Source organism: Sinocyclocheilus anshuiensis, unplaced genomic scaffold (assembly GCF_001515605.1).
Source record: "Sinocyclocheilus anshuiensis isolate Anshui unplaced genomic scaffold, SAMN03320099.WGS_v1.1 scaffold195, whole genome shotgun sequence".
Classification (NCBI taxonomy): Eukaryota; Metazoa; Chordata; class Actinopteri; order Cypriniformes; family Cyprinidae; genus Sinocyclocheilus; species Sinocyclocheilus anshuiensis.
The window spans coordinates 2,204,257-2,221,535 of NW_015548236.1; the positions used below are offsets into that span (position 1 = coordinate 2,204,257).

The 17,279-nt window shown below is 35.1% G+C and overlaps 1 protein-coding gene across 3 annotated transcripts in view; it reads left to right on the top strand.

Annotated features, from left to right (window-relative positions):
- The window catches only part of LOC107654743 (ephrin type-A receptor 7-like), a 164,435-nt gene that overhangs the window by 120,716 nt on the left and 26,440 nt on the right, over window positions 1-17,279 (top strand). For all 3 annotated transcript variants that reach the window (XM_016441974.1, XM_016441975.1, XM_016441976.1), the window contains exons 6-8: window positions 10,241-10,368; window positions 11,422-11,710; window positions 13,641-13,749. In XM_016441974.1, coding sequence (XP_016297460.1) covers window positions 10,241-10,368; window positions 11,422-11,710; window positions 13,641-13,749 — 526 coding nt within the window. The remainder of the gene's footprint in view (window positions 1-10,240; window positions 10,369-11,421; window positions 11,711-13,640; window positions 13,750-17,279) is intronic.

The following is a 17,279-nucleotide window of genomic DNA, read 5'->3' on the forward strand; positions in this document are numbered from 1 at the left end:
GTGTGGGTGTGTGTGTGTGTGTGTGTGTGTGTGTGTGTGTGTCAGAGGGAGACCGGCAGAGGGGAGGGGTCAGTGTGGAGGGATTGACATTTCAATATCTTCAGAGGATTTGGTTTGGCTGCTTTAGATGGCCGAGGCCTGTGGAGCTCTCTGGGGTCTGGCACCTCTGCGCGCCTCATCAGAGGAAGGGTGGGGTGAGAGGGATAAGAGGATGACATAGGGTGAAGGACAGCAGGATACATGGCCCAAAGAGGACAGAGAGAGAGAGAGAAGTGTGTGTATGTATGTCAGCCTTACTTTCTTCTGTGGAACACAAAAGAAGATATTTTGAGGGTTGTTTTTTTTTTTTTTTTGGGCCAAACAGTGAAAGTCAGTTGGGTCCAAACCGTCCAATGTTGTTTGGACTCACTGACTTTAAATGTATGGACAAAAACTGTTAATTATATTATTTAGCGTTTCACAGAAGAAAGAAAATTTTCTTTCTTTTTTTTTTTTTTGTATTTTAAAGTGGTCGTATCATTACAATCTATTTTTTTTTTTAGCTTTTGTTTCTTGAAAAACCAAATTGTGAACAGTATTTGATTGAACGATTGTTGAATGAATGGTGAAAGACTTTTTTCAACTTTAAATACAACTGTTTAAATTATAAACATTTATTCTAACATATATATTACATTTATGGGAATAAAGGCATGAAATTGTGAAAATAATCTCATAAGCCTTTTACAACAATAAAATAGTAACAGTTTAAAAAATTCAATTTAATCTAGTTTTAGGGTGGCACTTGTACGGTGGTGTATTTTCAGATAATTTCATTTGAATTTAGTTTGTTTCATATTTTCTAAATATTTTAGATTCATGCTTAACACATACATTTTTGAATTTAATTAAATTGAATCTTGAAATCTTAAATCTTGAAAAATAATTTTTTTTAGTGGATTTATTTCCAAAATAAATGAACATTCCTGGCTGTTTTGTAGTACCTGCTGCTCTATGCAACCTTCCAAAGAATCCCAGCATTAGGAAGTTTATTTTTACTCTTAGAAAAAAGTTCAAAGCTGACACTGTGCCCTGGTAAAAAGCTATATATTAACCCCTATTAGGTGCATATTAGTACCTTAAAAGTGCATTTTAGTACTTTAAAAGTACACATTAGTGCTTTAAAAGTACATATTAGTGCCTAGAGTGTACAAATTAGTACCATTTGAGAAGTTATTGCCCCAGTAATAGTTTTGCACCTTTCTTCTGAGATACCTGACCATTACAGTCCGACTTCAACAGATTGACCAATCAGCATATTAAATGTTTGTTTCTCTCTCCCTCCTCCTGTCAGAAGAGACACACTCTCAGAAGCTCAAATCTTCCAGCTCAATTCACAGCACTTCCGTGCATTTGCTCTGGAGTGTGCATTACCGCACCCTCTGTCTCTCTCCCTAACAAGGGAGCTGCTCTCTCGGTCTGCTCTAATGGGGGAAAATGAGAGAGCACAAGGCTCCAGCAGCTCTAAAAGAGATTGAGTCATCACCCTCCATTCAGCGCCACACTCATCCAATTTGGCCCCCTTTGTCACAGAGTGCAAAGGATTTTAATTGGTTGCAACGCAACGTCTTTTCCTCACCCTCTGCGAGGGCTCGCTTTTACCGTTTGAGGTCTTTGTGGTAATCACGGCTTGTTATGTGGCATACAAGGAGTTGGATGTTGGATTGAGCGCACACACATACATGGCTAGACATCCTTAGATCATCAGAGTGTTGCAAAGAGCTCTAAAAGAGTGACGAGCAGCTAAAATGAATCAGGACCTCAAGACAGAGGGAGGTGAGCGAATGCATGAAAGGAGACGAAAACTAAATGCCCCTCTTCCTTAGTCTCACCCTCGTAAATGTTGAGATCTTTATTACACTGAGTGTTGGAGCTGGGTAATATATTTGCAATATACTGTAGTCGGGATTTTGTTGATGATATAAAATTAGGAAACATTGTGGTTTAATGCAGTCTTTATTTAGCCATTAAGTTTAAAGAGCGTGTCATTAGATTAGTTTTGCCACTCTTCTTGGTCTGCGACTCATGAATATAAGACAGCTGTGAAGTAACTTCTTAAACTTGAGTAGCTAAAAGCTTCAGAGTTGTTCAGTCAACTCATTTCAGATATAAAACTTGGATTCAGTGATTTTGTCAATTTATTTTATTTATTTAATGAAACATTAACACTTTTATTCTGCAAGTATTAATTAAATTGATCAAAGGTGACAGTCAAGACACTTGTAATGTTACAAAAGATTTTTATTTTAAATAAATGGTCTTTGTAACTTTATCAAACAATCCTGAAAAAATGTATTACAGTTTCCATAAAATTATTAAGTAGTACAGCTGTTTTTAACATTGATAATATAGAAAATGTATTGAGTAGAAAATCGGCATATTTGATTTTTGACTGCTGAAAATCACAGGAATAAATTACATTTAAAAAAAAAACATAAAATATAAAAACAGATATTTTAAATTGCAATGATATTTCACAATATTACCGTTTTATTGTGTTTTTGATGACGACAGTGCAGCCTTGGAAAGAAACCTTGAAATAGTCTTCTTTTATAAACAATAAAACAGACCAAACTTTTGAATGGTAATGTATTAAATGTTCTATTAAAAATATATATATTTAGGTAAATATAGCTGTTTATTAAAATGTATTGCAAACTGGGTGGAAAATTTACTTCATTGTTTTAAGAAGATTTTTAAATTTGATATTTAAAATATTACTTAATTATTGCCATTAAACCTTTTAAGTCTGCTGTAGTGGCTGTTTAGTTGAAGTGACATTCCTTCTGACTAAAAAAAGTTTAATAGAAAACACATTAATATTCATATTTGTAAATCCCAGATATCATCAAAAAGCTAAAAAAATATCTAAATATACTGTATATATATTTATTTACCTGTATCACCCAGCCTTATTGTATATGTTTGTTTTGCGCATATCTCTGTGTAATAAATAGCTCAAAATTGCATTTTTGACGGGTTATTATGCATGCAGAATGTGTGTATGAGTTGTTCAGGATGCTTTGTGTGTGTGTGTGTGTGTGTGTGTGTGTGTGTGTGTGTGTGTGTGTGTGTGTGTGTGTGTAGCTGTAGGGGGTTGATGAGTTGCTCTGTCTCCACTCCCACTGCTCAGGCAATCTTGTGATGAGACCGATGGCCTAATGCTTTGATTGACAGCTGTCTGTCATCTCTGGGGGAGACGGTTTGCTATCTGCCAGACCACCCCGTCTCTGGTTCTTTTCTTTGCAGTCAGTGCTGCATAAATGCTTTTTTATGTATGTGTGTGTGTGCATGTGCATTTCTTTTACACAGAGCTCGTTTTTCTTACTTCTCAATTCAGTCTAACTTTGCTGCACTTCACATGAACTCTTACAGCTTAGTGTGTTGTCTGCCTGTGCTGTCGGCTTGTTTTACGCTCTGTCTGTAGCTTACAGCATTGTTGCTGCTTTGTGTCTGGAAAATGAAGCTCCTTATATTTCTGTCAGCCCCCTCTCTCTGTGTTTTTCCCTTTTTCATTCCCCCCCTCCCCATTTCCTCTCTATTTATAAGATAGGTGAATAATAAGCTTCTAACATAGAATGTTTCTGCTTACATCTTCAGGGGTGTTTTTGTGTAGAATGTTCAGATAGATAGATAAATAAATAAATAAACACACTTCCCCTTTAATTATTTACTGTTGAATACTTTCTTCTATCCTACTTTCTTCTACTATATACTAATGTAATAATTGTTAATATGCTAATTTATAATAATACTTTCTTCTAATATGCTGTGGCAACCCTGAATTTAGTGGCTCTGTAGTTGCTCTGTTTGTTTGCGCAACACTCACTCCAACCAATGACATGGGTTGGGGGCGGGGCTATCTGTTAGGCCAGCCAATGGTTGATGAATTTTTTTCAAATGTAAACCTGTGTGAAAACAGTCATTGTTTTTGTAGCTTGGTGTTGGAAATAATGCAGAAATTACACATTGTATATTTAGGGACACATAATTCTGAGGTAAAGAATTTGAAATTCAATGCTATTACTATTGGCAAATCTGATTCATTTATTCGCCTTTTTCTGCCTTCCGTCTCTGTTTGCTGTTCCTGCACTCTTTCTTTGCTCTTTTTCTTCTTTTTTTAAAAGCATTTTTCTCCCATTTATCTCCTTTTCCTCACCATTCACCACGTTTTCTCGTTCCCTCTCTTCCTCTCACCCTCCACCTCCGCTTCCTCTTCCCTTCCTGCTTCCTTTCATTCCCCCGTCTCTCTGTCCCAGGTGTACGTAGGGTGTTGTAATATCATTCGTTAGATGGAAATGTATATGTCTTGCAGGCTTCAGTCCCTGCTCCTCTATCTCACCCTCCCAGCAGGCCGACAGAAATCCCCTCTTCCACATCCTCCCTCTTTCCTTCCCTGTATTCTATCCTTCCCGCTCTCCCTGCGATAATATAAATGATAATAGCAACTCTATCAACCTGCCCAGCTGGTGAGGCATACTGGGTAATGTGTACAACCATTTGTTTGTTTAGTTCAGAATATTTTTTCTTTATTTATTTCTTGGTAGCGGATTGTAAATGTGTGCGTGTGTGGAATGTGCTGTGTATGTATGCAGCTTTTTGGCCACATTTTGGGGTGGATAATGTGGTGGAAAAAACGTTTTGTCATTTTGGAATATCTACAACTTTATCAGTGCATAATATATCATGTCATATAATGAATTTTGAGTATGTTCAACAATGTTTTAACCCTCTACCGCATGGTGTAGCCATATGGCAACATACTCTTTGTGTTCATTTATGTTTAATTCAAAGTATGTACTTTTGTGCTGCATTGATAAAGAGCTTGACTCCTTATCCTCACAGAGCCCTGCAATGGATGTGTGTAAACTGTAATACGCACACATACTTTCTCCCTAACTGCAAGGTTATCTCACACCTGGAGGCAACTCTCATGCTCTGCGAGACTGCAGTGATATAGCAGTGGCGTATGTGTCTATGTTTGTGTGTTATCATGCATGACTCGACTATTTGGTCACGTTCCCCACTGCCATTGCTGAGGGCAAGATCTCATTTCACCCTGCCAGACTATTGCAACACTGTATTTCTCTCTCTCTCTACAGTCAGCAGTGTTTCACTGCCAGTTGTCAAAAACATTGCTAACTGGCTGTATTGAAAGAAAACACACTCTGAATCTTTTTTTTTGTTGTTGTTATTTGCACCCGTTCTACTCTTTCACACACAACAGTCCTTTAAGTGGATGATACTGTAAGTATTTAACAGAAGCACCACGATTAGCCGGATGTAGTCGCTGCAGTGGCGCGAGCCAAAGACTGCAGAGCCAATAGAAGGAATTCTCCAGACAATAATGAGACGACTGAGGATGAGAGAGAGACTTACGCATTTATTCACATGAAGATGTCCTGAGGGAGTGACGTGTGCTTGCCTGCACGCTCTGATAGCACACTGCTCTGTGCCAAACGGAGTTTCCAAAATGCCCCTGCTGAAAGAATCTGTCTAGAGGGCAATGCAGACTGCTCAAGAAATCCAGTTCCTCCTTTACTCTTGTGACCACTGGCATGCTGCAAAGATGATTTTCTTTATCAGAATGTTGAATATCAAATGAATGTGTGTTTTCCATTGGCAAGTCAGTGTTATTTTAGTGTTATGTACTTTTATAGTATATATACTGTATATATATATATACAGTGGGTACGGAAAGTATTATATTTTGAATTCATTTTTATTTTTATATTTTCAGTTTTCATTTTAATTTTAAACAATTAATATGTTTTTAAATAATTATTCAAATTATTTAATTATTTATTAAATTAACATTTTTTTTATATTTCTATTTTTTATTTATACCAACAATTTTGCTTTTAAGATTAAGTTAGACATAGAAACAAGTGCAAAGGAAAAATAATATTTAAATATCAGTTATACATAGAACTGATAAATTAGAAAATTGAATTTAAAAATCTAAAATCCATAAATTAATTTTTATAATTTTGTGTATTTAGCATGCATAAAATGCTAGTTTTTAAGTCTTAGCAAAACAAATTAATCAGCAAAATTAATCCAGAAATGTTTAAAATGCCATTTCCATAAACTCATTGGCGGTTATTTTATATATAATTTTAGTACTTCAACTTAAATTTTATTAGCTATTTGCCAAGGCAATGTTTTATTTAATATTTGTATTATTTATATTTATTTTATATTTTTATTTCAACTTTATTTCAATTAGCAATTTTTTAGTTTCAGTTAACAGTAACAACACTGTGGCAAATATATGGAAACCTTTTTTGTAGTGCATTGATCGGGGTTTAAAGATGTCATGTTCGCATTTACCTAATAGAGTGTTTGTGTATGCTGTGAATGCATATGTATGTGTGTTTATGTGTGTGTTTGAAAGGTTAACCTGTAGCGTAACACCCTAACCTGTCTTACAGAGGTCAGTTCAATATCGCTGTCCGATTCAGAACATTGTAACCTTCAGTTTGGCGCCTGCAGTGATGGAGTTACACTCAAAGCAATTCATCTCCTTTCTCATTTCCTCCCACTTGGATGGGGTCAGACTGCCAGCAATCAGTTGTGAGTGTGTGTGTGTGTGTGTGTGTGTTGTGCAGGGTGGTGTTAACTATGTTTGTAAGTGCATTTTTTCAGAGTTGGAGTGGGAGGCAGAGCAGCAGTTTGGAGCTCTTTATACATTATTCATTATGGTGGGTAAGAAACAACAGCCTGGAGTAGAAATGGAGGGGGAGAGAAGCTTCTCTTACACCCAGTATAACCCACAAACTGTTAGGTTGTGCCTCTCATCCCTCTTGAGATTATACATCCATTTATTAGTGAATTAGGTGTTTTTTTGCTAGTTTTTTTTTTTTTTCTCCACACATAACTTGTGGGGTCCAGAAGTGTGAAACCATGTAAAAAAATCTGGGAATGTTTAAGGAAATTTCTAGGCTACCAATAATATAAGCAAATTTGACCTTGTGAACTCCAGAAAGCGTTTTATGCTTCAATGGAGCCAAGAGCATCTCACCTGATGATCATGTTCTCCAGCATTTGTACAATTGTACATCACGTTTACACAAACTTGTGAAGTAGGATTTCTATTCCTGGAATTTAATTTAATTTAATTTAATTTAATTTTTCTTTGGCTATAAATTACTGTAACTAAGTACTGGTGTAACCTTTTTTAAATTCCTAATCTAGTCACTAGAACCCTGTTTAAAAAACACAAAATACTACAAAATTCTGTAATTGAAACTTCAGGGGGTTTTTTTATTTAAATTGTAATGCTGATATAATTTGTAGTTTTATTATGTATTGTGTATTATGTAGATTTCTGTAGTTTTAATTTGTTTGTTTTTAAATCATTTTTAAAAATTATTTTTGAAAAAAGATATGAAAGTTTAACACTATTATACAAAATAAGTAAATAGAAATAATAATTGTTCATAAAGCTATTCTTAAAGCTATTGTGAATGCACATACTACTACACACACACACACACACACACACACAAAAAAAACTTGATAACTAGCTCTTTTTGTTTAAGAGTGTGATTTCCTTTCCTAAAACTGCCTTATTGAGTGTTGAAAAATCCTCCATTCATATTTTCTTTGTTGGCCCGTCTACCTTGCCGTAGCTTATGTGTTACCACATACACGCTGAATTGTGCTGGTTATGTGTCTAATGTGAGTTCAGGTTTGTTTTTTGTCATTTCCCTCCATTCACCATCATTTCCTGTCATCTCTACACTACACCTGTCAATAAAAGTGGCATAAAGGCCAAAGATAGAATGAAAAAGAGGTCACACATCTGGTAAGGATTGAATCGTCTGTACACAGTGTAGTCATAAAACTGTCATCCGTCTCACACAGCATGTCACAGTACAGTTGTCCGTGATCTTTAATGAGCAGTGTAGCTGTCACTTTGTCTGAGATCAAAGGATTTTTACTGAGATATCTTAGTTTTATTCCATGCCAGTGTCTCGTGGGATGTCTGGAGTAGCAGGCCGAAAGAACAGCCTGAATGACAATAACCCTCATCCCTTTGTCAGACACATGAAGAGGACAAGTACTGTCTTTGATCAGCACCACAAATTACACTGTAATTTTGAATCATGATATAAAGATGGCGTGATGGAAACTGTGTGAGTGTTTTTGTTAGCATGTGCTACTGCATGTGAAGAAAGAAAAGCAAGCATTACATGAAAAATAAGGTTTGTTTTGGTTCTTGGTTGATGTATGAGAGTCTTATTTGTCCGATGCTTGTTTTTGACGTGATGGAGCTGTCAGTCCTCTCTGGGGGATTTTGAGTGGCAGCTCTCAGCTGTTCTGTCATCGTTAATCATCTCTTAATCAGAACGACAGGAGACGCATTCGCACTCGCCCATCTAACTCAGTCTCTTACATTCAGGACATGAAATAGTCTTGCAGTTTATAGTAGGTGAAAAACAGCATGTGAAAAGTGTAGTTAGGGCTGGGCGATATAGCTAAAAAATGTATCAACATTATCGATAATTATTGACATTTTTTTATAACCTTTTTTAAAAAAAAAAGAGCAATAGAAAAAATGTTTAAATTTAACCACTGTATTTTTAAATTAACCCAATTTATTGAGACAAACTACAAATATTTTTTGTTTTAACAATCAAACACAAAATAAAAATTAAATATCTAATTTCTAATGTTTTATATGCAGATTAAATAGGTCTTAAGGAAACGTTTGGCTTGTCTCCCGAGGTCAAATTTAAATTGTCAACGCAAGGAAGTAACTCTATAAAAAAACGTGCATTACGTCTAAATTAACTCATAAAAATCAAATATAAGAACAATAGAAGCAATCAGACCAACGAGAGAACAACAGTATGCAAGTGCCATGACAAGTCTCAGTTAGTAACAGAAACTACAGTTTCTCACCTAACATTCAAATGCAAATGTTTATTTTAAATTTGACTAATATTCATTCTTTATTCACAATCTCCTCATCACAGGCAGGCACAGCACTCATGTTTGTGTTTGTGTGTACTGTCTGCGTCACTCATAGCACGTGCCTATATCGTGGGCTATATCGAGCATTTTTTTCTATCGTTATGGAAGAAGGTGTACCGTCTATAAATATCGATACCGTTTTATCACCCAGGCCTAAGTGTAGTATGCCCAAATTTCATAAAACAGGCAAAATGACCTATTACTTTTGGCGAGATTTTGAATACATATACAAAAGATAGTTTACTGTCCCATAAAGCTACGGGATTGGATTCATAAATGGTGGTTAAACGATGCAAGTTGTAGGTCACATGACAATAACAACATGGTGGAAGTATTACTGTATGTCCGGATTACATTCAACAGTCGCAAAATAAATATTTATTCAAATGGGTTACCTACTCAGATGATTTCTGACACAGCTAATGTTTCTTTTTTAGGTAGCTGTTTTGAGAGAGTACCATTATGTTGTATTATGTACATTATATTTCATTCTATGAGCTTTTTTATTTTTTTATGATTAAAATATATTAATCCTTATTGTGCCCCTACAAGAAAACTAACTTACATATGTTATTTTTTTATATTATTTATACAGCAATATTTATTTATACATTAATCAATTTTACCTTTGAGAATATAAAGGAAGGTTGTGTCAGATTTACACTACAAGAATCATTGTTTTCATCAGTATTATGTTGTTTTCTAACACGAATATCTAAATGAAAAGCAAAACTCATAAGCTATTAAGAGTTGTTTTCAGAGTTGCCAGTTTTGCTACAGAAAAATTCTTGTTTTTAGCACAACCCTCACAATTTTTTGCTAGATTTGATCAAATTAAATTAATGGATATTGACAGTGGAATTAAGAATGTTCTGTAAACATAATTTTAAACACAAAAAATCGTATTATTTTATGTTGTTTCACTTTTCAAGTACGTGTGTCTTGTATTAAGGATTTTTAAATATTTGCAAAGTGTTTGCTCATAAATGTTGAATACTGTTCCTAAAGTGTTGAATTTGTGCCAGTTGTATCTTGGAGTTTGTCTAACCAGCATTGAACACACAGTGGATGGATTTGACATTATTCTGACAGCAGGAGAACGTCTTAATCAAATCTTTATCAGCATGTTCAGACAGTTATCATCACCAATCTGTTACACACTTCATCTCACAGTTTTCTTTTAATTATTTAAGTTTTCGCTCTCTGTCTGTCTCTTTAGCGCCTTCCCAGGTTAACGAGCTGCGAGCGGAGAAGGTTGAGCAGCGCAGTGTGACTCTGGTTTGGAGGGAACCCGCCGTGTATCCCAACAGCAGCCGCACTGAATACGAGATCAAATACTATGAGAAGGTACGGTTACATCCTCGGTCCTCTCCACTAAAGCACTGAAGCTGTTATTAACCTGCATGTGTGTACAGCCACACTAAACAGCAGCTTCCCACAGGCCTGTAGCTCATTGATCATTCAGTCAGATGCAGTAGCTACTTTAAAACATGTAGCTGCCAGACATTGATGTCTCCTGCCAGGATTGAGGGGAAAAAAACGCATCTCTCTCACGCAACAATACATTTCTTATGAACACTGAGTGCGTTCACATTCAAAATCTTCCACAGATTTTAGATCATAACAGATAACATGTAATGTAAATGACTTGAGTGTTTGTTTGGTCAGTTTTTTATCCGGGAAAGGGAAATCAGGGAAAATCAATGCAAACATGTCTGACTGTATAACAGCTGATGTCAAGACCTTGTCAATGATCATTTTATCTTATGTTAATTTGGGGAGTCTTGTTTTTTTTCATTTTTATTAATTTGCAAGTAAACCCTTAAAGCAAGTTTTTGCAATGAGTTAACTTTTAATGGCTTATGTTTTGTTGTCCATATAAGCATGTTTCATTATTTTTATTATGATTTTGATTTTATTATTTTTTTATTATATTATATTACATTACATTACATTATATTATATTATATATTTTTTAATGCAAATTAAATTTTTACCTGTGGCATAATTTCTGGCACAACCAATAGATTTTATTATTTATTTATTTATTTATTTTATTTTTTTGAAAGAATGAATGCATTTCAAGGATGACAGTAAAGGCATTTGTAATATTAATATTGTTCTTTTGACCTTTCTATTGATCAAAGAATGCTTAAAAACCGCATCACCACAAAAATATTAAGCAGCACAACTCTTTTCCTCATTGTTAATAATAAGAAATGTTTCTTGAGAGCCAAATCAGCACATTAGAATAATTTCTGAAGGATCGTGTCACACTGAAGACCAAATACTATTCCAGAAATGTTCATGAAATGTTTCAGAAATATCATCTCCATCACTGTCATTTACTTCCATAGACTTCCATAGTTATTTTATGGACATATTTCTGTGTTCCTTCAGGATCAGAAAGATCAGAGCTATTCCACGGTGAAGACGGCCGCCACCAGAATCAGCGTCAACAACCTGAAACCAGGCACCACCTATGTCTTCCTCATCCGCACCTGCTCCAGCCCAGCACTTTCTTCTCTTTCTTCCTCGCCTCTTTCTTCTTCCTCCTCCTCCTCCTCTTTGTCTCCATCTTCCCTGTCTGCTTCCTCTTCCTCTTCCAGCCCCGTGGCAGCTGTGTCGCCCCCTCCGCTCGACTACGGGGCATACAGCGCACCGCTGGAGCTGCAGACGCTGGGGGAACGTGAGTGTCTCTTTGTTTTAGAAGAAAGTGTATGTGAAAGGAATGTGTGGTGCTGTTATTTTAGGAGCGATATGAGCAGCCCCTCAAAAAATGTTGTAAACTTTTTTTTCTTTTTTTATTTCATGTTAGTACACAAAATATGTTGGCTTTACAGTGAAACAGTGACTTTAAAGAGCAAATGCTTGCTGTCATCTTTAATTTAAGAGGACACATTCATATTGAATGAACGCTTTAGAAGGACTTTCACATGTGACCTCATCAGGCTCCTTCATTGTAGCACACAAACAAGTATTTGAGCAGCTTTAGATTATGCAGACCAAAGCTGCCATGTTTGATGCCTGGTTTGCAAACCATTTGGACTGGGTGAGTCTCATTCCAGATCCTGTCTGGTATCGCTCCACTGTGCTTTTGCTCCTAACAGCTTGGGGTTTTTTCTCAAATGTGAAGTGCTCCACTAGGTTCAGGTTCAAAATGGTTGATTAAATCGGATAGTAGAACATTTTTCACTTCTCAGCCCTCAAAAAAACATTTTTAATGCTTTTTAAACACTTAAAGATGGAGCATGTTTGTTTTTCCGAAAGGACCTCGTGGTCAAATTATTTAAAATTATATTTAAAAATGATATTAATATATTATATGATATTAATTACATTATATTCACTATATTACCCTTCATTGCGACATCAAAGTTATGATTAGGACTGTCAGTCATACAATATTTTATTGTGAATTTAAATTTTTAGTACTCATTTTTGTAGTTAGTGTATATTAACATATTCAGGAACGAAGACTGAATAATAAGCCTTTGTGATTGATATTTATAGCATAAAATATATATTTTTTTAAATATATACAATGCCATTCAAGTGTTTAAGGTCAGTAAGATTTTTAAATAATTTATTACTTTTATTTAGCAAGGATGCATTAAACATATTAAACGTGACAGTAAAGATGCTTACATTGTTAGAAGAGATTTCTTTTTACTTTTCTTCATCATGACAAAATGTGATATCACGGTTACCACAAAAATATTAAGCAGCACAACTAATTTCAACATTCATAGTAAAAAAAAATTTTTTTTTTTTGACCAGCAAATCAGTATATTAGAGTGATTTCTGAAGGCTCATGTGGCACTGAGTTATGGCTGCTATAAAATTCAGTTTTGCCATCACAGAAATATGTTGCATTGTAAAATAGATTCAAATAGAATAAAAGCTATTTTAAATTGTAATAATAATTCCCAGTGTTAGTGTTTTTATTATATTTTTTATCAAATAAATGCCACCTTGGTGAGCATAAGTGACTAAAAAAACCTTACCGATCCTAAACTTTTGAATTGTACTGTAAACATAAATTATATAGCATATAAATTTAAAGTGCTCACATTCACAAAATGCAAACACAGCACTGAATAATTCAGTAATACTCTAAAACATCTTTCCTCACAATTTATAGACTTACAGTAATCTTGTGTGTGCATTCGTTGCTGTTCTGATGTCCTCCACTGGTGAGGCTGATATTTCACTTGTTGAGTTTCAATGATAATTGGATTTCACAGAAAAAGGAGTGCAAATAAGTTTACCTTTGTTAAATGTCCCATCAGGGTTTGAATTCTAAATAAATGACTCGTAAAAGGGTTTTTCTCCATTATTTACCAATAAACAGCTGCTTTACCAGGGGTCATCTTTCCATTTGAGAGCTAAAGTGTTTTTGCGTAACTGAAAGTTACTCTGCGTCCATGGATGGAGTGGGACCATTTGGAGGAAAGTCGTAACTTTTTTTAAAGGATCCTATCAAAATAAATAAGGGAAGACTTCAAAGATCAATCTTCTTGTCAAGCTCCAGTGCTTTTAGAGCACTGATAATGGCTTGTGCCATAGTGAATACTAACCAAATCTTTTGTTTGTCTATGTGTGTGTTTGTTGTGCAGTGGCCCTGGCCTCTAGTGAACAGAGTCCTGTGGTGATCATCGTGGTGGTTTCGGTGGCTGCTCTCATCATGTTACTGACTCTTGGAGTTGGATTGCTCATCTGGAGAAGGTATAACTGCTATTTCAAGGCGTTTTACAAAGACTAACTCATCAAATGCTTTCTGCAATCACCTCTACAGAACAAATTTGCAAGGTTATCAGTCATTATTTGGTGAAAATTATCCTTTGCATGCTCATATCTGGCCCGTCAAACATCATTGGTTCATGGCCGTCTCATGATCTTTTTGTTTTTGGATGAACTATCCCTTTAACTGAAATAGGATATGGCTGCACATTCAGTTTCTGCTCCCTAACGGCGACCTGACAGTTGCATCAGCAAAAGCCTTTTTCTACTTCCATGGTCTGCGAAATCATCCATTAGAATGAATCAAAACACATTTTTAGTCGAGTCCATCTCTCACATACACAGATGCGCAAACTCATCCGTCATCCCACAGGAGAGCGTGAAGCCTCGTTCCTCTTTCTGAGAGGCACAATGCCGTTGTTAGCTTGTTTGACGGGCAGTGCAATCGCTCAATCCAATTTCACCATGATTGCGAGACGTGTACACATGTCGCGTGTGTGCTTGTAAAGGCTGCCTCTCCCAGCAGGGGGTAAAGGTGGAGAAATATGAAGAAAGACATGCCTTCTGCTGCTGTATTGTTATTTAGACAGATCTCTCTCTTTCACTGATCACATAGACAACAAAACCGTCCCACGTGCACAGAAGTGCTCCCGCGACGCACGAGTGCATGTATGCAATACATGAGGAAAATCACCACTCATGTGTTTTCACAAGGTCATCAAGTTCTTCCACAGTGGGACGTAAAAGAACCGTACAGTTGTCGCTGTGGTGCAGTGGTTACTGTACATGTTGTGATGCTCATGCGGATGGTGCAGGTTTGAGACTTGTGAAATGTTCTGATTCAATTATCCTTTTACAACGTTTTAGTGCCATTAAAAAAGTGTTTATGCCAAGCGAAATATGGCCATGTTAATCGTTTTAGAAGATTATCATAATAATGACTTCAATCTTGAAAAAGAGTACTTTTTAATTTATATTTTATTAATATTACGACATTTTCATTTAATTGTCACACTCATTTTTGAATATTTACTACTTTCATCTCGTGATGACTTTATTGTAATTTTGCCTTTTTTCTATATATTATCACTTGTAATGTTATGACTTTATTGTCAGTTCACAAAATGTTATGATTTTTATCTCTGTTGTTATTTTGACTTTTTAAAATATTACTAGTTTAATTTTGTAATATTGCGGCTTCATTATTATAACTGATTTTACAAAATATACTTTCACTTCATGACTTTATTGTAATTTAGACTTTCAAATTACTACTACATTAATCTTGTAATATTACAATTAAGATTTGTAATTATGTAATCTTCTAATTCTGACTTTATTGTCATAATCAGTGTTGGGGAAAGTTACTTTTAAAAGTAATGCATTACAATATTGCGTTACTCCCTAAAAAAGTAACCGATTACGGTACTTAGTTACTTTTTATGGAAAGTAATGTGTTACGTTACTTTTGAGTTACTTTTTAAATCTGGGCAGGACTTGCTTGTTTGTTTTTAATATAAAAAAGTTCTTCTTTTACAAATGTAAAAGCCCTTTTCACAACAGAAGTGAAATGAATATGCCTCAGGCTGAAGGAAATGCAAATTCACGTCTGTACAGTAGAGGGCACAGCTCAAACAAATTGCATGAAGAATATGACGCAGGAGAAGAAAGTTCATCACTATTCCACAATAACAAAAATTAAACACAAATGTGTCATTTTTGCTTATTAGTATGGTTGAATTAGATCATCGAAGGTCAGTAGCAAAGACATTGGTTAATAAAATGGGATTAAATACATAAATGATATTTGTCTTATTTAACCTATTTAATTATTGCAAGTTTATATAATATTCTGAGTTTGCATTTGACTGTTTTTATTCATTTTGAGGAATACTGAATCTGTTTTTGTGCAGTGAGAAGAGTTAATAATGTTCATATTTACAGGGCTTAAAGTTCTCCGGCACCATGCCGGATCTCCGGCGTGCAGCGTTTGGCAGCGGAAAAAAATAATCCTACATTTTAAAAAAATGTTTTGATATCACTTTCGAGTCCATGAGTTCACCTACCAATGGTATGAGAGGAGCACAGCTTTCACTCTCAACCAAACTAACATTAGGCTACTAGCCAATCAGAATTTTTTGCTCTTATAAATGCGAGACGCGCATAATAGTAGCTATCCAATTGCAGAGTCGCAGCCCTGATGAATGGAGAAGCGCGACACGTTGAAAAAGCTGCGAGGCGCAATGGTCAAAGATGTCCATCTAACGCATATTTATATTGGAAAACTAATTAAAAAGCAGCGGCGCTTTGTAAGCAGCTCAGAGTAATCATGTCATCTCCATAAGAAACTATATGATCACCAGAACAAATTTACCGGGATTTTTGAAAAGGTCCTGTTCACACATGATCTACAGGTGCATCTCAGTAAATTAGAATGTCGTGGAAAAGTTCATTTAATTTACCAGTACTGTATGTGTGAAAGGGGCTAAACGCTTCCTCTGTATATGCATAACTCTGTATTCCTCTGTAACGTTCATCTGGAAAAACAGTGTGCATTATCTCACTAGATTTGTAACGTAAATCATTTATAAACATATTAAAATGTAATGGATTTAAACATCGTTTAATCATGCTGTAAAGTGAAATGTCACCAGGCCTTTGGCGCCCTCTGCAGGTATTTGTTATAATACATCATGTACTTAAAGGGTTAGTTCGCCCCAAAATGAAAATTAGGCTGCGTTTTACTGACCCCCGATGCATCCTAGGTGTATATGACTTTCTTCTTTCAGACGAATCCAGTCGGAGTTATATTAAAAATTGTAACTCCGACTGGATTCGTCTGAAAGAAGAAAGTCATATACACCTAGGATGCATGGGGGGTGAGTAAAACGCAGCCTAATTTTCATTTTGAGGTGAACTAACCCTTTAAGTTAGTTATGTTCATATTATGTGTATTGGAATATTACATTATGTATTTTAACAGTGTTGTTCAATAAAACCATGTAATTACTTGTTTGTTTATTTGAGCCAATTATTATTGCCTCATCTTTAGTTTATATATAAATAGTAATACTAAAGCCTGGTTTTCACTTAGGTCTGTTTGTTACTAAAAAATATCAGATTACTCAGTTGTCAAAATAATAAGTAGATTACTTGATTACCAAAATAATCTTTAGTTACAGCCCTAGATTAGTTAAAATATTTCTAAATACAACTGCATTGTTTTACTTTTTGTAATTAAAAGACAAATATTTTGTCATTGAAAATTTCTTAAAAATAGTATTAAAATATTATTTCTAGTGAACCAAGTATCTGTATTTTGTCTCATCTCGTGAGCTAAGTGTATTGTCACACCCCCAGTTTCGATAAGCGGTGATATAGCTCGTAATTTTCCAAGTGTATGATATAGCTTTCATTCTTCAGGTCAACCATATATATATTCATGAAAAAAAAATCAGTTTGAATAAAGAAAGCAATAACTTTGCCATAATATCCTTTCAAATGTTAAAGTTGCC